The sequence below is a fragment of the Erinaceus europaeus genome, chromosome 14 (genome assembly GCF_950295315.1).
Source record: "Erinaceus europaeus chromosome 14, mEriEur2.1, whole genome shotgun sequence".
NCBI classification, from domain to species: Eukaryota; Metazoa; Chordata; class Mammalia; order Eulipotyphla; family Erinaceidae; genus Erinaceus; species Erinaceus europaeus.
The window spans coordinates 24,681,186-24,707,600 of record NC_080175.1 but is presented as its reverse complement, the minus strand read 5'-3'; the positions used below and the strand labels follow the sequence as shown (position 1 = coordinate 24,707,600).

Sequence of the window (26,415 nt, the reverse complement as noted above, 5' to 3'; positions counted from 1 at the left end):
CTGCTTGGGTGAATATCCATTGGTGCCTTAATTCATTTCCCAGGTGAGAGGTGCTCTCACAGCTTCTTCCATAGGGAACACACACACACACCCCTTTTTCAAATGGAGCAGTCACCCTTGGCAGCTCACGCTGTTCCTGTGAGTCCTCTAGCCTTTTGAAGTCCCTGCTGTGCCTTCTGCCCACTGAGTGGGAAGTTCCATGCTGCTGGGCTCTTATTTTCTTAGCACAGTGGAAATATTTGGCCTTTTCCATAATATTTAGCTCTCTAATATTTTTCTTTCTTTCTTTTGTTGTTGTTGTTGTGCTTTCCAGGAACCGCTTATTTAATAGCAAGCTAGAGGGCATCACACACTGACCTGAGAATCAGGGAACCATCTAGAATACTGAATTCTGACCCACTTCTGGGCACACAAGGACTTCCAATCTTCTCCAAAGAGTGTAATTTACGATGTCCCTTTAAATTCAAGATGCCCTCTGAGTCTCTCCCCCAAGATTCCCCACCCCAAAAAGCAATGAATGAGATTAAAATCTGTAAGAGTTAAGAAGGAAATGCTACTTTTTAAAGCAAGTGTTCTGTTTGTTTGTTTTTAAATGGGTCTGGGTCTAGTTCTAGCCTTTGAAAGTGTTGGATTGTCATGTTATCCTGGTGGGGCCAGGTGGTGGCAGACCTGGTTTAGTGCACACATTGCAATGTGTAAGGACCTGGGTTCAAGTCCCTGGTCCCCAATTGCAGAGAGGAAATTTCGCAAGTGGTGAAATAGTGCTACAGGTGTCGTCTCTTTGTCTCCCCCTCCCTCTTGATTGCTGGCTGTCTCTATCAGATAAGTAAAGATTTAAAAAGTTGGGGAAAAAAGTTACATGTAATCCTATGTCAACCACGCAACAAGTATTTACTCAGCATCTACTACATGCAAAGTCCTTGGAGCAAGGTAGGAGTGGGCTAGAGGTGGGCAGAAGAGTCAAGAAGATCACACTGCTATTTCCCACACTCTCAATGCAACTGGAGAAACCAAGCAAATGTAGTGCCTGTATAGAACTTAGTACCAAAAACTATATGCCTACCTTGCTAGGATGAGACCTGATCTTAACAGTCTATTTTAGCTCTATGTCATAGAATGCTTCCAACTCATTATCAGTTGGAAGATTTAGGCCAAATGCTGGAAGTATCACTCTTCCTATAACTACTCCCAGCAAATCTGCAAGCCAGCGAGACCACAGGTCACAACTTAAACAGAGCTAAAGCCCCAAACCTGGCTTCTGTGATCAGAATGACAATCAGGGAAGGTCTGTAGCAACCCCCTCTCCCCACCTCACAAGCAAACGCAAGTGAAGCAATACCTTTTGGAGGCTGTATCTGGACCAATAGAAAAGAATGGCCAGTGAGGCTTTGAGGTACTGAAAACAGGATAAAGAGGAGCTTATTTCAGATTACGTTGTGAAAACAAAGGAGGTTTAAAAGCTGACTGAGTGCTCAAGATAATGGAGGAAGGTTTCAGGTTTCTATTTCCATTAGTGAGAACTGAATAAGAAATTATAAAAAGAAATTTCATTACAAGAGAGGGAGATGAGCCAGGAAGGAATGAGACAAAGATATTAAAACTCACTGTGTCCACCAACCTCAGCTGGTTCGGCCCTTGAGGAGAAGTGCCAACAGTGTGGAAGGTTCTCTCCAAAAGACAAAGGAAAATGACCTTCTCTTCCTGATAATTGCAAGTGTTAGAAAGAGGACAGAGGTGGGTGGATAACCTGGTTTACTACTGGTAGGCAAAAACAAAACAGCAATACTTAACAGTGATTCTGGAAGTCTATGTGGTATTTATTCAGTCTGTGTAGACCTGAGGCCCTAGCGATTCCCTCCCTGGGTAGATATACTAGGGAAGTCTCGTGAGCTTGTATGGGCTCTAGCCTACAGGAATGTTTCCTAAAGCCAAATGTGTAACAGACAGCACTGGAGGCAACCCGAGTGTCCACTGGGAAGGGAATTAATACATAAAATGTGGTGATGGCCAGCCTGAAACACACTATAGCAGAGAGAAGCAGTAAAGGAGATGCCACAGCAATGCAAACAGATCTGACAAACACCATGTTGAGTGGAATGTGAAAGTACGATACAATCTATGGAAACTGAAGACCACACACAGGAGCAGCACAACTGGTTTTCTGGTTGCATGGGTTTGCAACTGAATGGTTTAAAGTGGGTGTGCAAGCTGAGTTGGGAGGAGATTGGGGATGAGGGATGGAGTGGAAAATAAAGCACAAAGAGGGTTTTGTCATGGCCATGATGTGCACTGAACTGAAAACAGAAATATGACTGACTTAACTGGCTGCACCTGAGGTCAGAAAAAAACAGCACGTGACCTCCTCTTCTGGATGGGGACAGCTAAATACGGGGTGGGACCAGCAAATATTGACAAAGCCTTACGCTCAAGGTCCAGCAGAGCCTTGTCCCAGCAAGGCTAAGACTTACAGTATCTTCTAGGTAGCTGAAAACTCACAGACAGGATCTTACTTGTCCTCTCCTCATCCTAAGTATCTGAGAAAGTATCTCAATATATTTATTCCATTAATTTTGCAGAGTAGAAAGAAATAAGTAAACCAGTCACTCTTATAAGACAGGAGTGGAAGCAGTCCATTCCTATAGATCTGGAAAGTCCTTTAGAAGGCATCTTGGGGCTGGGGAGATAGCAAAGTGGTTTTTCAAAAAGACTTTCTTGTCTGAGGCACCAAAGTTCCCAGACTCAATCCCCAGCACCACCATAAACTAGAGCTGAGTGGTACTTTGGTAAATCAACCAATCAATCAATCAATCAATCAATCAGTCACTCATAAAAGCCACAACTGAAAGAGCCTGAAAGAGAGTTTTAGCAAGTTAGATATGTTCCAGACAATGAACATGGATTGGCCCAGCATACAGTGATGCCTAGTGATCAAAAACTCCATCTAGACTGGTTGCAGTGACCCCCCCCACCACCACCATGAAAGCCCATGCAGGCAGCCAGGTGACCTAGAAGTGGGTGGTGGGGTGGTGAGGACAGGAGTGTGAACTGGAAAGGAAAGACCAATGAATGTGTGAGACAGGGCAGAAGCAGATCCTGGGGAGCAGTTCTAACACTTGGCTCAGTCATCAGAATCTCCTGGGGAGCTTTGAGAAAGATAAGAACTTTGCCCCCACCCCCGCCCATGTTGATAATTGGATATAGAGTCAGCTTCCAGGTTAGGAGAGCAGCTGAACAGAGGAGTTCTTCCTGGGCATCCCTGGTAGGCCTGGGAGTCAGACAATAACAGAACACAGAATCCAAGAGAACATCAGGGGAGAAATCAGTCCCACTCAGGTATGCACTCTGAGGACTGAGAAAGGCTGGTGGGGAGAGAGGGGCTGACCATGGTGAGAGATGCTGGCCCGCTGGGGGCAGGAGAAGGTTCTGGCAGCACAGCACACAGCTCTGCCCAGTGGTCACAGATTAAGTGGAAAGAGGGTCAAGAGCCAAAGAGTACGGAGGGAAAAAAACGAAAACTCAGGATTGGCTACTGGACAAAACATGGGGGAAACACCATCATTCAGGAAGTGGAAAAGGGTTATCCACGGAGATAAGAGGCTTGATGATAAGTGAGGAAAGCCAGGGCAGAAAAAGGCCACAAAGCCAAATTTCCACTTGCAGCTGCAATGAAATCCTAGCCCTCTGGCACCGACTTTGTTCTCTGGGCTCATCCTCCTGACTGTGAAACTCCTGGTGTGGCTACAGCTCTAGAGGCTTGAGCTCTAAGCAGAAGGGAGGCAGCTGCAGCCCAAACACTCACCTTCCACCATAACACTCCAGGTGGACTTTTCTGGATGCTCTATACAACTCCTGGCCTGCCTTTTGTTTCTCTCTCTCCTTCTCCCTCTCTCCTTTTTTATTTTTATTTTACCAGAGCACTGCTCAGTTCTAGCTTATTGTGGGGGGGGGGGGGTTTGAACCTTGGACTTTGGAGTCTCAGGCATGAAAATCTCTGCATTATGCTATCTCTCCCCCCCCACTGACCCTTTTGTTTCTCTTTGATTCCAGCCCAGTAGTTTTCACGTTGCACAGAATCACATGCAGATCACACTGAACTGGATAGGCAGGTCAAGGAATTTTCAAAAAGCAATTTAGACTCTCCCTGCTGACTTGAGAAGCTGACCCAGATGTCTGATGAGGCTACACACACACACACACACACACACACACACACACACACACACACACCTCCCAGCTGGGCTGCCAGTTTCTTCCGGTCTCTTGAGTTTAACTGATCCTTCACACACGTGTGGGGTCACATCCTCAAACACACACTGGATCATGTCAAGCAACACCTCCAGGAGCGATGTGTGCTTGTAAAGAGGCATCATGTTCCTGCCTGCACCCAGCAGCTCCTCTAGGCTCCAGTATAACCATTTGTCCTTATCACCACTTCCCGGGCCTGTCTGTCCCTTCTGCCTCCAGGGCTAAGAGCACAAGCTCTGGAGCCCAGAACCTGTCTCTGGTGGCCTGGTTATGTCTCTTTTCCTCTTTAGCAACATGGGGATGACTAACACCTGCCTTACAGGTTTGTTGGGAGGATTAATTGAAAATGATTACTAATATTATTATTATTGATTTATTTTGGTCATCTCCAAGGTTTCACTGCTCTGGGCTGATATATTTATTATTATTATTTTCTTTTCCTAATAGATAATGAAAGAGAGACAAAGAGGCAGTGAGGAAGAGACTACAGCACCAAAATTTTCTTCAATGTGGTAGGGTCCAGGCTCAAACCTGGGTGTAGAACATGGCAAAGCAGGCACACTAAGTTATTTTGCTGGCCATTAAATGAAAATTAAACTAGAAAGCATTCAACAGTGCCACCAGTCCATTAAGACACATATACACAAGGTCACAGGCGCATAAACACACATGTACACACACTCTTGCTCACGTGCACCAGGTCCTTAGGTTTAACCAGGTCCCCCTGGTTAAAGTCAACACTTCCCTTGTGGAAACTTCCATGCCACCCGATTTTTTTCTTTTTCTTTTTTTTTCTTTTTTTAATCTCCACCAAGCACTTGTTCCATTCTACTTAGCTACATACATAGGGGGAGCTCTGTCATCTTCCAAGGGACATCACCACCATTCATCCCATCTCCCCAGTTTCCAAAATTCCTAGCAGAGGCTAATTTCCCAAGCAATAAGGAGCTGTAGAGGGTTTCTGAGCAGGGATATAACCTGGTCACACAGCACAAGACCACTCTGGCACAGGCCTGCCAGGGTGCCTAGAGGTTAAGACTATAGGGGTTGAGACCAAACATCAGTTAGGATGCTTCCAGGGCCCAGGACTGCAAGCTTGAGGAGAGCAGTGACCAGTGAAGGGAGACAGGAATAAAATGACGTAGAACGGTTCCACTGGAAAGGCAGTTACACTCTTCTAGCAGTTAGAGTCCCACCAAGGCACCTAACAGATAAGCTCCACCACTACCCCTGCCCGGGGAGAGAGGAGTAGAGGAGGCATGGGCTCCTACCAAGTGGTGGGCTCAGTGCTGAATTTGTTAATTCAAGAGTGCAGGAATCAAAACTATATTGAAATGTCTGTCTTTCTTGCTTTTTCAGAGTTAGATCTGACTTGCCATACCAATGGAACAAAGCGCCTGACCCTGAGTTTTCTTATGATTTAAAATCTTTTCTTTCTTCCTTCTCCTTCTCCTTCATCTTTTTTTGATACAGAGTGGCAGAGAAGGAAGGATGTGTGTGGGGGGGGAGGGAAACAACAGTACCAAAGCATCCTTCAATGCAGTGGGGTCAGGCCTGAACCTGCATCACACACATGGCAAAGCAGCACACTATCCAAGTGAGCTATTTCACCAGCCTTATCATTTAAATTGTTATTCATTAGTCTTTATTTTTTTCAAGATGCATTTCCCAGGGCTTTGAGCATAAAATATTACCTCTCCAGGTCAGTGCTTTCATTATTTTAGAAAAAGAGAGATGGAGAGAGAAAATGAGGAGAGAGCAAGGGTAGATAGCATAATGGTTATGCAAAGATACTCTCATGACTGAGGCTTCAAAGTCTTGGGTTCAAACCCCACCCCCCACCCCGCCACCACCAGCACTACCATAAGCCAGCCGAGCAGTACTCTGGTTAAAAATTTAAAAAAAGGGAGTCAGGTGGTAATGCAGCGGGTTAAGTGCACGTGGCGCAAAGCGCAAGGACTGGCGTAAGGATCCTGGTTTGAGCCCCCGGCTCCCCACCTGTAGGGGAAGTCGCTTCACAGGTGATGAAGCAGGTCTGCAGGTGTCTATCTTTCTCTTCTCCTCTGTCGTCCCCTCCTCTCTTGATTTCTCTCTGTCTATCCAACAACAACAATAACTACAACAACAAAACAAGGGAAACAAAAGGGAAAATAAATAATAATAATAATAATAAATTTTAATGAGGAGAGGGGAGGCACTACAGCTCCACTCCACCATCTGTGGAGCTCCTCCGGCACCACCCATGGTGCTCCAATGTGCTGCCAGTGCTCAAGCCCAGGGCTTTATGCTTGATAGAGTGCACGCTATTAACAGGTCCATCCACTTGCCTTTTAAATTGTGTGTTTTTGTTTTGTTTTTCCATTTCATTGGCATGAAGTCTCTCCAGGGCAGGGATGTCTATGTTTGTGTATGGATATATCCTCAAACCAGAGCAAGGTCTGACATGCAGCAGGCATTCAGCAAATCTTAGCCAAATGAATGAATATGCGAACAAATGAAAAATGTGTGTAAACCATAACAAAATGCGTCAACATTCCACTCAAGTAAATGCTTAAGCTTAATCCCTGTTTACATAAAGAAGCAAACATTTGGGATCGAGTTCACACCCCTGCTATGTTCCTCCCAGTCTCTTTCCTCTCTCCCCATCTCTGAACTTTCTGTGTATCCTTCCAGTCTCTATTCTTTCACCACAGTATTGTTTTAATGTTTATGAAGTAATGTGTTCAATCTTAATGGAGATAAATGGTACAGAATTCATATAAATAAATAATATTTACATAAATGCCACAATATATAATATTCGACTACTTGCTTTTTGTCACTATTGTTTCAATGATCTTTCTATATTGGTACTATCACATCTTATTCACTTGTGCCATCCATCTCTTATAATAACTATACCATATTTATACTATGTGTGCTTAACCCAGTGCACTATTGCCCGGCCCCCAAACATACCATATTTATAAACTCACCTTCTCCTGAGAATTTCTATTATCTCAGGAGGTAGCCATTAGAGCTTTTTAAAAATATATATATATATTTATTTATTTATTTTATTTTATTTAGCTAAAACCTGGAAGGAACCCAGGTGCCCAACAGCAGATGAGTGGCTGGAAAAGCTGTGGTACATATACACAATGGAATACTATGCAGCTATTAAGAACAATGAGCCCACCTTATCTGACCCATCTTGGACAGAGCTAGAAGGAATTATGCTAAGTCAGCTAAGTCAGAAAGATAAAGATGAGTATGGGATGTCCCCACTCATCAACAGAAGTTGAGAAAGAAGAACAGAAAGGGAAACTAAAAGCAGGATCTGATTAAATCAAAAGCAGGGCACCTATGTAAAAACACTGTGGTGAAGGGGAGAGTGGCCATTGGGCTTCCTGGCACGGCAGGGGGATGGGGGGGCGGGGGTGGGGGGGATGGGACACAATCTTTTGGTGGTGGGAGTGGTGTTTATGTACAATCCTATTAAAGTGTAAACATATAAACCACTATTTAATTAATATGAGAGGTGAAAAATTGATCACATGTCTAGAACTTCTTAAAACACAGAATGAGTCTTTTAAATACATAGGCTGTCTTTGATATGTTGTCTCTCCTAAAAGCCTAGACCAGGGAGAACAGAAGCAACTGGTAGCACAGCTATATACAAGATGCTGTGTATTATACCCCAAACCCTATCAAAGGGACTTTCCAAAGTTAACCCTATCACCAAATAATGTGACGAAAACAATAACTATCCATTGTCTTCTTGAACGCTAAGACAACAGGAACCTCACATTTCCACTATACAAACTATATTTCCCCCAGTCCTGGAACCTTAGGGTGGGGCTCACTTTTCTGCATGCTGCTCTCAATTCAAATCAAATAATATTGCATCCACGGATCGCAACCTAATCATCGCAATGAGTGCCACCCCAGCATGCTTCACTTCAGACTGTGACCAGAGACTTCAGGTGTGGAATGACAACCCTTCAGCTTCATCACTCGGGTGAGACTTTTCCTTTCATAGTATTCTCTAATTCCATTCCAGGTTGTTGCTGAGAAGATATTCTGATGCAGTCTCCGCCCCCAGGTTTTTCTATGCCCCGCTAAATCCTAGAGTGCCCCCTTTCAACCAATCCTGGCCCTACACGTCACCCCTGGTTGTCGCCCAATAAAAAGCCCCCTCACCCCTCCCCTCTCTCTCTCTGGGCTCTCGGCTCTCCCTCTCTGAGGTCTCGCTCCCTGCTCTCCCCCCGTGGTCGGCCATTGCCGGCTGGCTCCACGTGGTCTGAACCAAACCTCCCCCCCATCCTATAATAAAGATTTGTGTACCCCTTTGCTCTGGACGTCCGCTCTCTTCTCCGTGGTGCAGCCCGACAGCAGACCGCCGCAACAACATCTGGTGCCCATCGTGTTCCATACCCACACCACGCCCGGCCTGAGGTCTCCAAAACCGCCCAGACACAGGTAAGTGGCATCCGCCCACTTCTGTGGCCCCGCGTTTCCCTCCACCATGGGATTTTTTCCGTTTTATGAGGAGGTGTCCCAGACATTCTATCCTTCTCTCCTGGGACAGGCTTTCGATCTCAGAGACGCTTTAATTTTTGCTACACCATGGGTTCTCATGGCTATATTTACTATTTTCAGGATATGTACAAGGCCTCCTGCCAAAAGGTTAAGTGACCTTGAGGATGAGATACAGGAGTTAAAGGATATTTGCTTAGGACTTAAACACCCTAAGCAATCTGCAGTCAGCCCCAAAACCGCTGCCACCTCCGGAGACACGTGTTCGGTTTCTCCTGCGGCAGCTTCCGCTTCCACGACCCCTCCCCCCACTGCCCCTGAAGACACGTGTTTGGCGGCTCCTTTGACCCCTCCCCCAGCTGTCCCCACAGACACGTGTTCGGCTCCTTCTGCAGACAAGTGTTCGGTCCCTTCTGTGGCAGACACGTGTTCAGTTCCTTCTGCTTCTCTGGCCCCACCCCTTGCTTCCCCTGAGGCTTCTGGTTCTCTAGCCCCTCCCCCTGCCGTCCCGGTTTCAGCTCCGCCCCCGGCCCCTGCTGCCACGGTTTCAGCTCCACCTGAAGCTTCCTCGTCCCTGACCCCGCCCCCTGCTGATACGTCACCATTAAGGGACCTAGTGGCTGAGATACGAGAGCTAAAGGATATTTTTTCAGCATTTAAGGATTTTAAACCATGTGCAGTCCACCCCGGGAGCTCCGTCCCCATAGATATGTGTTTAGTCTCCCCTGCAGCCACTACAGCAGTTTCTACGGAACTTTCCATTTCTGTAGCTCCCTCTCCCGCGCCATCGGACCAAATCCACACATTCCCCGTAAACTTGGCCCTTCTAAACAAAACCCTCAGCCGTGGCAGCCATATTCCTCTTCCGAACTTGGAACACTCAGAGAAGCAGTCAGGGAGGACGGAATGCATTCTCCATGGACCAAGTCCGTCTTGAGAAGCTTTTACCAGTATTTAAATACACCACAAGACTGGAAAGAACTGACTCGTGCTGCACTCCCAGACCCACTCTATCTTCAGTGGCAGGCATGTTTCCGCGATGAGTGCTCTAGGCAATCGTAGGAAAATAGTAACAAACAGGTAGAATGGAATTCTGATGCTTTGTTTGGAGCAGGAGCTTATGAATCATTTAGAATGTTCTGCATTTCGGGCCCAGTCTTAAAAGCTTCCACATGATGAAGAGCTGTGGCATTTCCTTCCACTTCAGTTAGAAACTTCTCACAATGATCGAAGAAGCGCATCAGCTTATCGTTAATTTCCAGAGGCCCGTACTCCATGTCCGCCGGGCCAGGCGCGGGCTCCCCGGGGTGGTGGTGCTGCCACAGGCCCTGCAGGAAGGCGATGCCGCTGTCCACGCAGCGTGGCTTGGAGCTGCTGAGCGCCCGCAGGCGGCCAGCGTGGCGGCGGCCGAGCAGCGCGGGGAAGAGGCGGGCAAGGCGTCCCGCCAGGCGCCGCATGTCCTGCCGGCCGCGCTCCACCAGCTGCCCGTCCACGCTGGGGCAGCCCACTCGGGCTCAGGAGGTTTGGTTCAGACCACGTGGAGCCAGCCGGCAATGGCCGACCATGGGAGGAGGGCAGGGAGCGAGACCTCAGAGAGGGAAAGCCGAGAGCCCAGAGAGAGAGAGGGGAGGGGTGAGGGGGCTTTTTATTAGGCGACAACCAGGGGTGACGTGTAGGGCCAGGATTGGTTGAAAGGGGGCACTCTAGGATTTAGCGGGGCATAGAAAAACCTGGGGGCGGAGCCAGGATTGGTTGAAAGGGGGCACTCTAGGATTTAGCGGGGCATAGAAAAACCTGGGGGCGGAGACTGCATCAGAATAACTTCTCAGCAACACCAGGTGTTCCACTCCCCAATAAAGTCCCTAACCCTAGATATAGTCCAGGTCCCCTGAGATAGAGCATAGGTTCACACGTGCCCATAAACTAGGGGAAAAATATATACCTGAAAGCAGAAGTACATAAAAGCATGCAGGGAATACCCCCCAACACTTCATCTGCACTATTCCAGTCTTTAGGTCCATGATTGTTCAACATTTTGTTTGGCTTTGTATGTTAACTCTCTTTTCAACTACCAGGTTCCAGATGCTAGCAAGATGCTGACCAGACTTCCCTGGACAGACAACCCCATCAATGTGTGTACTGGAGCGCCACTTCCTCAGAGCCCCACCCTACTAGGGAAAGAGAGAGACAGACTGGGAGTATGGACCGACCAGTCAACGCCCATGTTCAACGAGGAAGCAATTACAGAAGCCAGACCTTCCACCTTCTGCAACCCACAATGACCTTGGATCCATACTCCCAGAGAGATAGAGAATGGGAAGGCTATCAGGGGAGGGGATGGGATATGGAGATCGGGTTATAGGAATTGTGTGGAACTGTACCCCTCTTATTCTATGGTTTTGTTAATGTCTCCTTTCTTAAATAAAAAAAATTTAAAATTTTAAATATTTATTTATTGATTGATTTTGTCTCCAGGGTTATTGCTGGTGCTCAGTAACTGCACTACAAATCCACTGCTTCTGGAGGCTACTTTTTTTCCCCTTTTGTTGCCCTTGTTGTTTATCATTGTTGTTATTACTGTTATTGTTATTATTGTTGTTGTTGTTATTGCTGTCATTGTTGAATAGGACAGAGAAATGGAAATGGAGGAGGGGAAGACAGACACCTGCAGACCTGCTTCACCGCTTGTGAAGCGACCCCCCTGCAGGTGGGGAATCAGGGACTTAAACCGGGATCCTTATGCAGTCTTTGCACTTGGCGCCATATATGCTTAACCTGCTGTGCTACTGCCTGCCTCCCCCCACCCCAATTAGGGCTTTTTAAGGAACATAAGATATTCTCTTCCTTCCCAAGCACCTGGTAGGACTGTGCTTCTTCAGTAACTTGAAGTTGACTTTTTTGGTCAGTAAAATGCCTTGCCTGCAGACAAAAGCATTTTTTAATTGAAACATATAATGCAAATGCCACTAAATCTGCCATTTTAAAGTGTATAATTGAGTGCTTCTTTCATACGCTCAAGAGTTATGCAACTAAGACCATACCTTCCTGGATCAGTTCTACAGTTCTATATAGTTTGTCAGTTATGCAACTTTTACCACTAATCCCAAGACATGACTTCCACCACCCACCCACCCCCTACCCCCACCCCCGCCCTCAAGGAAACCTCATACCCAAGAGCAGTCACTGCCCACTCCCTCCTACTCCTACCATTTAGAGCTACTAAGGTACTTTCTGTGCCTATAGGTTTTCCAATTCTGGCATCTCATATTAACAGAGTCATATAATGTGGCTGGTTGAGTCTGGCTTCTTTCAATTAGAATGCTGTTTTCCAGGTTCTCCTATATAGAAGCATAAAACGGTATCTGATTTTTTTTCTTTTTTTAAATTATATTTATTTATTTTCCCTTTTGTTGCCCTTGTTGTAGTTACTATTGTTATTGTTAATGATTTCATCACTGTTAGATAGAACAGAGAGAAATGGAGAGAGGAGGGGAAGACAGAGAAAGGGAGAGAAAGACAAGACACCTGCAGACCTGCTTCACCACTTGGGAAGTGACTCCCCTGTAGGTGGGGAGTCAGGAGCTCCAACCAGGATCCTTACGCCACAGGTCCTTGTGCCTCGCACCAAGTGCACTTAGCCCGCTGTGCTTCCACCTGACTCCCAGCATCTGATTTCTTTTGAAAAGAAAAGGCTCAGTCGCATTCCATGAACAGAAACATTTAATTGCCAGTATGAGACACAGCTGCCCCAGGGGTAAAGGGAGCACTCTAGAGCCTAGTTAGTCTTTGTCCCTGAGTGCCTGCAATGAGTAGAGTCCCATTGACTCCAATGAACAAGCAGTGGGAGTAAAAAATGAAACCTTGAGGCCATTTGTTCCTGTAATATAACCCATACCATGCTGGCACATGCTAGACTTTCACTCCTGTAAATAATAAAATGAGTCCCACAGCATAGCTCAACCCCTCCTGATAGATAAACAAGTCTTCCACTCTTATAAATACACAGCAGTAACTCCCCAATAAAGTCCCCAAACCTATAGACCAGGTCCCCTGAGATAGAGCATATGTTCACACGTGTCCATAAACCAGGAAAAAATATATACCTGAAAGCAGAAGTACACAAGAGACTGTAGTGAGTACCCCCCCAACACTTCATCTGCACTATTCCAGCCTTTAGGTCCATGATTGTTCAACAATTTGTTTGGCTTTGTATGTTAACTCTCTTTTCAGTCACCAGGTTCTGGATGCCAGCAGGATGGCGACCAGACTTCCCTGGACTGACGACCCCACCAATGTCTCCTGGAGCTCCGCTTCCCCAGAGACCCACCCTACTAGGGAAAGAGAGAGGCAGACTGGGAGTATGGACCAACCAGTCAATGTCCGTGTTCAGCAGAGAAGCAATTACAGGAGCCAGACCTTCCACCTTCTGCAACCCACAATGACCCTGGGTCCATGCTCCCAAAGGGATAGAGAATGGGAAAGCTATCAGGGGAGGGGATGGGATATGGAGATCGGGTGGTGGGAATTGTGTGGAGTTGTACCCCTCCTATCCTACGGTTTTGTTAATGTCTCCTTTCTTAAATAAAATTAAAAAATACACAGCAATAAAAAAGTTTTAAAAAAATTTAAAAAAAAACACCTTGCATTTGTCTTCCCCTTTGGGAGAGTTTCTCTAGACCCTGAGTCAAGGGTGTCTATTTTGAAGGGGAGCCACCAGGTCATAGGGCATGCACACTTTCAAATCTACTAGATAATGCCAAGTTGCTTTCCAAAGTGGTTAATGCATGTAAATTTCCACTAGCAACCTACAAGTGTCCCCTCACCCCCTAAACTAAGCAGCACTCACTACTGTTAGATTTTGCATCCTGTGCTTCCCAACAGGGAGTCACGTTATCTCTTGAACAAAACTACTTAACTAGGCACAAGGCAGGCAAGGATTCAGAATAGACCAGGTATTCTGGCTGACCATCTCTTTTCTTTTAAGAGTCTTTCAGAAGAATCTTTTCTTTTGAAATATTAATTTTGGGGGTTGGGGACAGTTGCCCAGTAGAATGCATGAATTACCACCATAGGGTCCTTGGTGCCCAATATGGTGACTATATGAATGGCACTGGGGCAGCTCCATGGATATTAGAGCAAGGTCATGGTGTCTCTCCCTTGCTCAATCTTTCTCTTTATCCTCTCTCTCTCTCTCTCTCTCATGAAAACAATGCCTTTAAGAGGTGGTATCAATAAGTCAGGGGCTCCAGCACCACATAAAAAAAGAAAAGAAGGGAGTCGGGTGGTAGCGCAGTGGGTTAAGAACAGGTGGCACAAAGCCCAAGGACTGGAACAAGGATCTCAATTCAAGCCCCAAGCTTCCCACCTGCAGAGGGGTCGCTTCACAGGCGGTGAAGCAGGTCTTCAGGTGTCTGTCTTTCTCTCCCCCTCTTTGTCTACCCCTCTTCTCTCCATTTCTCTCTGTCCTATAACAACGATGTCAATAACTACAACAATAAAACAACAAGGGCAACAAAAGAGAATAAATAAATATTTTTTTTAAAAAGGAAGACATATATTACTTAAATTTTTAAAATTTCTTTATTGGGGAATTAATGTTTTACATTCAACAGTAAATACAATAGTTTGTGCATGCATAACATTCCCCAGTTTCCCATATAACAATACAACCCCCACTAGGTCCTCTATCAGCCTTCATGGACCTGTGTTCTCCCCACCCACCCCAGAGTCTTTTACTTTGGTGCAATATGCCAATTCCTTTCAGGTTCTACTTGTGTTTTCTCTTCTGATCTTGTTTTTCAGCTTCTTCCTGAGAGTGAGATCATCCCATATTCATCCTTCTGTTTCTGACTTATTTTGCTTGACATGAATTTTTCAAGGTCCATCCAAGATCGGCTGAAAACGGTGAAGTCACCATTTTTTACAGCTGAGTAGTATTCCATTGTGTAGATATACCACAACTTGCTCAGCCACTCATCTGTTGTTGGACACCTGGCTTGCTTCCAGGTTTTGGCTATTACAAATTGTGCTGCCAAGAACATATGTATACACAGATCTTTTTGGATAGATATTTTGATAGATATCCTTAGGATATATCCCCAGGAGAGGAATTGCAGGGTCATAGGGTAGGTCCATTTCTAGCCTTCTGAGAGTTCTCCAGACTGTTCTCCACAGAGGCTGGACCAATTGACATTCCCACCAGCAGTGTAGGAGGGTTCCTTTGAACCCACACCCTCTCCAGCATTTGTTGCTGTTACCTTTTCTGATGTATGACATTCTCATAGGAGTGAAGTGGTATCTTATTGTTGTCTTTATTTGTATTTCTCTGACAATCAGAGACTTGGAGCATTTTTTTTCATGTGTTTCTCGGCCTTTTGGATCTCTTCTGTGGTGAATATTCTGTCCAAGTCCTCCCCCCATTTTTGGATGGGGTTATTTGTTGTCTTGTTGTTGAGTTTGGCAAGCTCTTTATATATGTTGGTTATTAAACTCTTGTCTGATGTATGGCATATAAAGATCTTCTCCCATTCTGTGAGGGGTCTCTTGGTTTGGGTAGTGATTTCTTTTGCTGTACAGAAGCTTTTTAATTTGATGTAGCCCCATAGGTTTATGCTTGCCTTAGTCTTCTTTGTAACTGGATTCGTTTCATTGAAGATGTCTTTGAAATTTATGCGGAAAAGAGTTCTGCCAATATTTTCTTCTAAGTATCTGATAGTTTCTGGTCTAACATCCAAGTCCTTGATCCACTTGGAATTTACTTTTGTATTTGGTGAAATACAGTGATTCAGTTTCATTCTTCTGCATGTTTCAACCCATTGTTTCCAACACCATTTGTTGAAGAGACTCTGCTTTCCCCACTTAATAGTCTGGGCCCCTTTGTCAAAGATTAGATGTCCATAGGTAGGGGGCCTCACTTCTGGGCTCTCAATTCTATTCCACTGGTCAGTGTGTCTATACATGTTCCAGTACCAAGTAGTTTTGATGACAATGGCCCTATAATTCAGTTTGAAATCTGGGAGTGTGATGCCTCTGGTTCTGTTCTTTTTTCTCAAGATTGTTTTGGCAATTCTAGGTCTTTTCTGGTTCCAGATAAACATTTGTAGCATTTTTTCTATTCTCCTAAAAAATGTGCTTGGGATCTTGATGGGGATAGCATTAAATTTGTAGATGGCTCTGGGCAGTACATTCATTTTGATGATGTTAATTCTTCCAACCCATGAACATGGAATATCTTTCCACTTCTTAGTGACTTTTTCAATTTCTTTGAGTAGTGACTCACAATTTTCAGTATACAAGTCTTTCACTTCTTTGGTTAGGTTTATTCCTAGATATTTTATTGTTTTAGTTGCTATAGTAAAAGGAATTGATTTCTGGATTTCAATTTCTTCTAGCTTAGTGTTTGCATAGAGGAATGCCAATGACTTTTGAGTGTTAATTTTATAGCCTGACACCTTACTGTATTGCCTGATGATTTCCAAAAGCTTCTTGCTGGATTCCTTAGGTTTTTCTGTGTATACTATCATGTCATCTGCAAATAAGGAGTTTGACTTCTCTTCCAATCTGTATGCCTTTAATTCCTTGCTCCTGCCTGATTGCTATGGCAAGAGTTCCAGCACTATGTTAAATAGTAATGGTGATAGTGGGCAGCCTTGTCTAGTACCTGACCTGAGTGGAAATGCTTCCAGTTTCTCACCATTGAGTATGATGTTGGCTGTAGGTTTGCTATATAGAGACTCCACTGTCTTCAGGAATTTCCCATCTATTCCCTTTTTTTGTAGTATTTTGATCATAAAGGGATGTTGGATTTTGTCAAAGGCTTTCTCTGCATCTATTGATATGACCATGTGGTTTTTGGTCTTGCTTTTGTTGATGTGGTGGATCACATTGACTGATTTACGTATATTAAACCAACCTTGCATGCCTGGGATAAACCCCACTTGATCATGATGAACAATCTTTTTGATATACTGCTGTATCTGGTTGGCTAGAATTTTGTTCAATATTTTCACTTTTGTTCATCAGAGATATTGGTCTGTAGTTTTCTTTTTTGGTTGTGTCCCTGTCTGCTTTTGGTATCAGAGTGATGTTGGCTTCATAGAAGCTGGCAGGGAGTATTCCAGTGTCTTCAATCTTCTGGAAGACTTTTAAAAGTAGAGGTATTAGTTCTTCTTGGAAGGTTTTGTAGAATTCATTTGTAAAACCATCTGGTCCAGGACTTTTATTTTTGGGCAGATTTTTGATAACTGTTTCAATTTCAATAGCTGTGATGGGCCTGTTCATGTTATCTACTTCCTCTTTACTTAGTTTTGGAAGTTGGTAGGTATCTAGGAAATCGTCCATTTCTTCCAGGTTCTCTAGCTTGGTGGCACATAGTTGTTCATAGAAGCCTCGCATGATATGTTGAATTTCTGCAGTGTCTGTTGTGATAACTCCTTTTTCATTTAGTAACCGATTTATTTGGGTTTTCTCCCCTTTTTTTGTGAGTCTGGCTAAAGGTTTGTCGATTTTGTTCACTCTTTTGAAGAACCAACATTTACTTTATGGTTTTCTTATTCTCAATGTTATTTATTTCCACCCTAACTTTAGTGATTTCCGTCCTTCTGGTTGCTTTAGGGTTCCTTTGTTCTTCTTCTTCTTCTAGGTCTTTGAGATGTGCAATCAGGCTGTTTATTTGTGCTTTTTCTTGTTTCCTAATGTGTGCTTGTATAGCTATGAATTTCCCTCTTAGTACTGCCTTAGCTGTGTCCTAAACATTTTGATAGCTTGTGTCTTCATTTTCATTGAACTCTAGAAACATTTTGATTTCTTTCTTTATTTCCTCTTTGACCCAGAAGTTGTTAATAAGTGTACTGTTCAGCTTCCACATTTTGGGACTGTTACTGATCTTTTGTTGATTGTTAAGTGTTATTTTAATTCCACTGTGGTCTGAGAAGATGCTTGGGATGATTTCAATGCTCTTGAATTGGCTGATGCTGTCTTTGTGGCCTAACCTATGGTCTATCCTTGAGAATGACCCATGTAGACTTGAGTAAAATGTGTATTCCAGTTTCTTGGGATGAATGACTCTGAAAATGTCCAATAGTTCTAGTTTATCTATCTCTTCATTTAGCTCCCTTATGTCTTTATTGATTTTCTGCCTGGATGATCTGTCAAGTTGAGAGAGTGGGGTGTTGAAGTCTCCTACTATGATTGTGTTGCTGTTAATATATTGCTGTAGCTCTTTCAGTAGAAGTTTGATGTATCTAGATGGCTTCTCATTGGGTGCATAGATGTTAATAATTGTTAAGTCCTCTTGATTGACTGATCCTTTGAGCATTAAGTAGTGTCCATTCCTATCTTTTTAAATCTTATCTATTTTAAAGTCTCTCATGTCAGATATGAGAATAGCTGTTCCTGCCCTTTTTTTTTGTGGGCCATTGGCTTGTATGATAGTTTTCCATCCTTTCACTTTAAGTCTGTGTTTGTCTTGTTGAGTTAGGTGGGTTTCCTGTAGACAGCATATTGTTGGGTTGTATTTTCTCATCCATCTTCCTACTCTGTGTCTTTTAATAGGTGAATTCAGGCCATTGACATTTATTGATATCAAAGATTGAAGATATTTTAACACCATTCTTGTAGAGTTTTAGAGTGTTCTGATATATGTCCTATTTATGGTGCTCTGGCTGTTTATAGAAGACCTTTCAGAACTTCTTTCAGAGCAGGCTTCGTGATAGTTGATTCCTTCAACTGTTGCTTGTCTGAGAAGGTTTTGATGCCTCCATCTAGTCTGAATGATAGTCTAGCAGGATAGAGTATTCTTGGTTGAAAGCCTTTCTCATGAGCACTCGATAGATATCTTGCCATTCTCTTCTGGCCCGTAGTGTTTGTATGGAGAAGTCTGCTGCTAATCTTAGGGGTTTTCCTTCGTAGGTGACTCTTTGTTTTTCTCTTGCAGCCTTCAGGATCCTTTCTTTATCCGTATTCCTTTCCATTCTAAGTATGATATGTCTTGGTGTCTTTAGGTCTGGGTTAATTCTGTTTGGGACCCTCTGGGCTTCTTGAATCTTTATGTCTTTGATGTTGTCTAGATTAGAGAAGTTTTCAGCTATTATGGCCTGGAGAATGCTTTCTTCCTCTCCTTCTCTTTCTTCCTCTGGTATGCCAATAATGTGTATATTGTTTCTTTTGACGTCATCCCATAGGACTCTGTTGTTGTTTTCAGCATTTATTAATCTCTTTTTGAGATCTCTTACTTCTTTTTTAGTTGTCTCCAATTTGTCCTCGATCTTGCTAATTCTGTCTTCAGCCTCATTGATTCTATTCTCTCTGCCCTCTACTGTTTTCTGGAGTTCATCTATTTTGTTGCCCTGTTCTGTTACTGTTTTAGCTTGTTCAACTAGTTGCGTTCTTAGCTCAGCGATTTCAGCTTTCAGCTCTCTAATAACCATGAGATAATTAGTATTTTCTTCCATAGTCTCATTTGTTGTTCCTGTATTTCTGATTACAATTTTTTCAAATTCTTTACTCACTCCTGTGATTATCTCCTTAGGTAGTGTTTGGATGTTGAACTCATTATTTTGTGCTTCACCCTCTGGGGGACTTTTAGCTGGACTCTTGTCCTGGTTCGTTTCTCCAATATTTCTTCTTGTTGTTTTAACCATTTTATATATTATGTTATGAGTTCCCTCTCTCAGTACTTTTCAAATTACTGAACACTATTGCCTGGATTGACTTATGTCTAAGTAAGTTAATTTAAGGGTTCACAGTGGTGGAAGTTAACAGTTGTTTCAGTAGTATTTTAATCCCTGAGTTAGAGCTCAGTGGTTTAAAAGTCTCTTTTTTTTTCTTCCCTGTAGGCTATGGGAGCCTGAGGGCTTTTAAACTATCAATAGACTTCTTAGCTTAATCACTGACTCCTGACCAAGAGATAAAGCAGGGTGTGTCAGAGATAATCCAGTGGCTATGCAAAGAGACTTTCACAGCCCCTCAGCTATGCTACCGAGATATAGGTCTTCTCCTGAGTTTCCTGGTTAGATCTCTGTCCCCTGGTGTCCCTTCCTGTCGCTGCTCCAGATTCTAAGGGCAGTAGCAATGGAGACTCAGAGTTGCACTTGGTGAGTCTCTGGGGAGTCCTCTCCTCCCTTCAGCTGTCCCCTTGTTGGTGGAGCAGACTGGAGGTGGTGTCTCAACTGATAAACTGCTGGACTGTTAGCCGTCACTTAATCTCTCCCTACGCTCCTCTCTGTCACCAACCACACGTGTGTGTACCCACCGGTGATTTAGTGGGTTCCTGTGGTCATTCTAGTCCTGTCTTGTTTTGGTCCCGGGTGGTCTCCTTTGGTATTCCTAGTTGATCCGGGAGAGGAGAGAAAGAGATCTGCTGCTGCTTGTAGCTCCACCTCCAGAAGTCCATATTTTTTAATGTTTTATTTTATTTATTTAGGATAGTAACCAAGAGAAATTGAGAGGAAAGGGGGAGTTAGGGAAAAAGAAAGATACCTGCAGCACGATTTTCTTGTGTGACTCTAAGATGGGGGGGGGGGGAATAATACAGTATTCTGAATTAACGCCATAGACATCACTGGTACATAGGGGTCTTAATTATAAATATTAGTTCTCACTGTACTGATTTAGAAACAAATAGAATAACAGAATGAACTAAGTGTGGACTTATCTACCTGACATAAATCCCAGACACTCTAACCTATCACTGTCATTTCAAAAATTTATCCTACACAAAATTATAGCCCAAATTCCCAAAGATGTATGTGTACATATATATTCAGAGCAGCATTGTTCATAATGAGGGGAGGGCTGGAAACAATCTAAATGTCCATCAATCAAAAACTGGCTTTTAAAAATTGGAATACTATGAACTGCAAGGTGGTAAAGTGGCTAGAGCAACAGACTTGCAAACATGAGGTCCCAAGTTCAATCCTCAGCAGGCGTATACCAGGGTGATATTTTGTTTCACTCTTTCCGTGTCTCTCCCTCTTTCTTATTAATAAATAAGTCTTTTTTCTTAAATGAAATACCTACTTCTGAGCTGCCTTGAAAATGAGATAATAATTTTCCATATGTTTTAAGAGTTTCAGCTGGGATTTCGTTACCTACAGCTGAACACTTTCCAAGAGTCTCTCCAGTTTTGCACTGGATTTGTTCTAGCTCGAAGAGAAGCAAACACAGCAACTGGACCCACAGAGGGCTCCAAAGCATTTGGCCACTTCCCCATCAGATGCCCCTAAGAGAGAAGTCCCATGACCCTAAGTCTCGAGGGGAGAGAGCCTGAATCAAGGGCCTGACCACTTTCACCAGAACGTGGTATGGGGGACTGGGAGTGATCTGATATGAAAAACAAATCAAGTGGCTTTTCAGTCACTCTTCTCATCTCCTTCCGGAAAGAGAGTCCCCAGGGAACAGGTCTGAAGAGCTCTGTGCTGTTTTACCCTTCCCCCAACTTACTGACCAGGCCAAAGTAATAGGAGTGAAATGCAGGCAACTTCCACATTTTCCTAACAGATCTAGGTTCACTCAGATTCAGGGTATGGGGTAGGGGAGAAAATCTCTACAAACACAATACAAGGTGGGTAGAGGAAGTGCCCAGGAACTGTACTCGAACCCCAGGCCAAGCCTGCACAATACATGGAAAAGGCTTTGTACCCAGGGACCTTACTCACTTATTAGCCATCAAAAGGGCTGACAATGGGTGAGCCTTGACAACATTATGTTCTTCTTCTTCTAGCATTTGCCAACATTATGTTAATGAAGTTAGTCACAGATGACTACAGAGTATATGATCCTAATTACTTATAATGATTTGTTTACTTGTCCATTAATGAAAGAGAGAACCAGAGCATCACTCTGGCATATGCGATGATATGCTAGGGAGGAACTCTCCCATTGAGCCTCCTCCCAGGCCACAATACATAGTTCCATTTATAGGAAATGCTCGGAATAGGCAAATCCACAGGGATTGGGAAAAAAAAAGAGATATTCTCAAAGATTGAAGATTGATATGGAGGTGGGAGTGTGGTATAAGGAATGGTTGGAAGTAGTAACCAAAATGTCCATGTTTTGGGAGGAAGTAATGGAAAGGCCCTAAAGTTGACAGTTGTTGATAGTTGTACAAGTCTGTAATCAGACAACAACAAATCACATTGAGTTGTACACTTTATTTAGCTATTTAGGGGACAGAGAAGGAGAATGAGAGAACTAGAGCATCACTCTGGTACAGGTGATGCCATATCGAACTCATGGCTTCATGCTTAACTCACCTGGCCACCTCTCAAGTCACTGAACTGTACACTTTAAAATGGATCAATTGTATGGTATGAGAACTATTCCTCAATAAAACTCTGCCCCCAGCTTCATGAGCATGCCACATTTATACTGTCTCCATATCATTATATCTTCACCACTAGCACTACTTCTAAGCCAGCCACCAAATCCAGCAGTTTACATTACTGCTGTTATTCACATTTTGCAGATGAAGAAACTGAGGCTTGGGGAAATAAAATTATATGCCTAGAGTCAACCAGCTTTATGAGAAACCTTGACTGGCCTGTAACTATTGCTTGATATCACCTCCTCACCCAGACAGCAGAGAGCCAACAATCCACAAGAGGTGGCACAGTGTCACACTAGGCTGACACCCAATATTAACAGCACCAGGGTTGGGAACTTAGTAGACGATGGCTTTTGAAAGGCTCAGGCTACCTTGCATGAGTGCCCGCTTCCCAGAGTTCAAATGGCTTGATGTTGTGGACACAAGCAGGTGACCCTTTATGACTCTGGGGGTTGGGGGGGGGGAGAACACAGGCAGAACTGTCTGTTCCCAAGTAGCTGTTCAGAGTCACTGCACTGTTCGGAGTCAGCAAGCTGGCTGGGTACCAAGGGGCTTTCTCTAACAGCTCTGGAACCCACAGGGTCTCAGAACCCCACAAGTAAATCCCAAATGCCCTATCCAGGATTGCCACTTCCGGAGGGAGTCTCCCTTTTCTGACGTGATTGCTCAGGGATGAGAGCAGCCAGAAAATCCCAGAGGCCCCATGGCCTCTATTCACCAAGAAAAGGCACTTTCTACTCCTTCCAGGAACCCAGACAGGGAAGGCTCATTTCTCAGCTCCTCCTTTTATTTTACTTTATTTATTTATTTTTAAAAAGAATTTATTGGGGCCGGGTGGTGGAGCACCTGGTTAAGTGCACATATTACAGTGCGCAAGGACCCGGGTTTGAGCCTCTAGTCTCCAGCAGGGGGAAAGCTTTGCAAGTGGTGAAGTAGGGCTGTCTGTCTCTCTCCCTCTCTATAGCCCCCTTCCCTCTTGATTTCTGGCTTTCTCTATCCAATAAATAAAGAAAATAAAAAATTTTAATTAAAAAAAGAATTTATTTATTCATTTATGAGAAAGACAGGTGGAGAGAGAGAAAGAACCAGACATCACTCTGGTACATGTGCTGTTGGGAATTGAACTCAGGACCTCATGCTTGAGAGTCCTATGCTTTATCCACTGCACCACCTCCCAGACCACTCAGCTCCTCCTTTTATTAGAGGTAAAATCCCTTACCACAGACAGAGCTAAATCCCTGCTTACCTGACTGGGTCCACTCCTCCAGAGGAGACTGACACTTGCTCTCGGGTACTAAAACTAGGTACAAGATGCCTTAGCCACCTCAACTGTGGCCAGCACCCCTCCCAGACTTATCTAGCTTCCAGCCCCTCCTCAAATCTTTTTTAATTTTTATTAATGATTTAATATTGATTTACAAAATTATAAGATAACAGGGATATAATTCTACACCCTTCCCACCACCAGGGTTCTGTGTCCCCATTCCCTCCATTGGAAACTGCATTAGTTCTCCCAAGATCACAGATATGAGTTGACTATTATTTCTATAACTATCTATCTATATTTATATATATTTGCCCACTTTTCTCTATGGTCTTGGCTTCTTTTCCTTTCTAAGTCACACCTACTACTGAGTGTCCACCTCTTTTTTCCCCCTTTTCTTTCCAAGTCCTGATGGACCTGGAGTTCAGAGCCCTCTGGTCATCTTCCCCTAACTTTTTTTCCTTTTTTTTTTTTTTTGATAGAGAATAAAAGAGACCACAGCACTGAAGCTTCCCAGCCTTGAGTCTACCTTCTCCTGTCCAGGTGGCTGCCACCAAAGCTAGAAATAACATTCATGTTGCAGGTGCCTGAGTGGTAAAGGAGACACTGTGGGCAGAACCTGCTCAGCTCATCATACACCGTGGAAAAAGAACGGGAGAATTACAGAGTTAGCCAAACCTGCCACTTAACTACCTGTGCTTCTGTGAGAGAGTACTTTGGGGGCCAGGAGTGGTGCACCTAATAGAGTGCACACATTACCATGCACAAGGACTAGGGTTCAAGCCGTAGGTCCTTAACTGCAGGGGGGTGGGTGGAGCTTCGTGAGTGGCGGAACATTGCTGCAGGTATCTCTTTCACTCCCTGTCTCCTCCTTCCAATTCAATTTCTGTCTCTATCAAAAGAAAACATATATATATATTTTTTAAATGAGCAACATTAGAGTACATGCTTGTATATGTGAGGCCCTAGGTTCAACACACAATAAAATGGTTCATGGCACAATAAAATGGGAGTAACACAGTCTCTTGTGAGCGTGAAATGAGAACCGTGTGAACCTACCTGGCACAGAAGAGGTGCTGAAGAGAAGAAAAGGTAGTTGCTACAAGTACATGCGGTCCTTCTATATGAAAACCTAAGGATTCTTGGACCCACTAGCTTGATGTAAAACACTCTTGGGGCCAGGTGGTAGTGCACCTGCTTGAGCATACATGTTACAGTGCATAAAGATCCTGGTTCAAATCCCTAGTCCTCACCTGCAGAGGAGAAACGTCACAAGTGGTAAAGCAGTGCTGCAGGTCTCTCTCTCCCACACTTTCTCTCCTCCTTCCCTATTGATTTCTCTGTCTCTTCCAATAAAGAAGTAAATTTTTTTAAAAAAAGAAAAGAAGTTAAAAAGATACTACTCTCAAGGATAAAAAATGACATTGGGAACATGCCTGATGGACCATGAACCAACAAATGGTATTAGACCTACACACCCAAACACACAGCCCAGACATATACAAACACACCACACCCAAACACCCTCAAACACCCCAACAGACACACACATACTCCTCAAATACACGTGCATTCTATAATCAAATACAAATACCCAAGACTCAAACACACACGTGTGTGAACACACACACACACTTTCCTTTTCTGTACTTACTTTTTTTTTTGTCACTTCTGAAATTTCACTACTCCAGGTCACCTTTTTCAGACAGAAAGAGCAAGCAAGACAGAGGCAAAGAGAAAGAAGACACCAGGCTGGGGAGACAGCATAATGGTTATGCAAAAACGACTTTTATGCCTGAGGCGACAAGGGTCCCAGGTTCAATCCCCAACACCACCAAAAGCCAGAGCTGAGCAGTGCTCTGGTCTGTCTGTCTGTCTCTCTATACCTTTTGCTCTGTATCTCTCTCATTAAAATAATTAAATATAGTAAGATTAAATCAAATTAAATTTAGGGGAAAAAAGAGAGAGAAAGAAGAAATCACAGCACCAAAACTCCCTTCAGTGCAGTAAGGACCGGGTTTGAACCTTGGCTTGAACACATGGCAAAGCTGTGTGATATCCAAGTGAGCTACTCTGCTGGCCCACTACCTTTACTTTTTTAAAGACCCTTTCACAAGGGCCGGGCGGTAGTGCAGCAGGTTAAGCGCACATGGTGCAAAGTGCGAGGACTGAGTGTTAAGATCCCGGTTTGAGCCCCCAGCTTCCCACCTGCAGAGAGGTTGTTTCACAAGCAGTGAAGCAGGTCTGCAGGTGTCTATCTTTCTCTCCCCCTCTGTCTATCCCTCCTCTCTTGATTTCTCTCTGACCTATTCAACAACAATAGCAGTGCTAACAATAACAATAAAAACAACAACAAGGGCATCAAAATGGGGGGGGGGGAATGGCCTCCAAGAGCCATGGATTCATAGTGCAGGCACTGAGCCCCAGCAATAACCCTGGAGGCACAAAAAAAAAAAAAACAGAGCCGAAGTTGAAAACCAAGATCAGAAAAGAAAACACAAGTAGAACCTGAAATGGAATTGGCGTATCGCACCAAAGTAAAAGACTCTGGGGTGGGTGGGTGGAGAGAATACAGGTCCAAGAAGGATTCAGAGGACCTAGTGGGGGTTGTATTGTTATATGGGAAACTGGGGAATGTTATGCATGTACAAACTATTGTACTTACTGTTGAATATAAAACATTAATTCCCCAATAAAAAAAAATAAAAATAAAAGACCCTTTCACCACCTTTCACAGTTTCAAACACTGTCACAAGAAAAAATCACCATTCACAATTTCTAATGTCTAACTCCCTGCCAACTAGCCAGATTCCATCAGATACAACCAGTCAGACAAACACGGGAATTTTACACCGACAAGAAAGTCCTGATGTGGGCAGAGACCAGCTGCCCCAGCCTCCACTTCCTTAGATATTGATATTTACTCTGCCCTCTCCCAGCCTGACCAGTGATGGATAAAGATAATACATTCCTATTCGTCCCTAAGTCCCCTGTTTGTTTATTTCTTTTCTGGAGCAAGTCTGTATGAGGTCAGATTCCCATGTATCCAGGGCCCCGCTCCTTC

At 43.9% G+C, this 26,415-nt stretch overlaps 2 protein-coding genes across 8 annotated transcripts in view; both read right to left on the bottom strand.

Annotated features, from left to right (window-relative positions):
* Nucleotides 1-26,415, bottom strand: part of SH3PXD2A (SH3 and PX domains 2A) — a 262,938-nt gene that overhangs the window by 209,227 nt on the left and 27,296 nt on the right. The gene's annotated exons all lie outside the window — the stretch shown is intronic.
* Nucleotides 9,882-12,671, bottom strand: LOC132532851 (multiple inositol polyphosphate phosphatase 1-like). The gene is made up of 2 exons (XM_060172233.1): nt 12,659-12,671; nt 9,882-10,276 (listed from the first exon to the last, which is right to left on the bottom strand). Exons 1-2 carry the CDS (start codon nt 12,669-12,671, stop codon nt 9,882-9,884), a joined length of 408 nt encoding a protein of 135 aa, XP_060028216.1.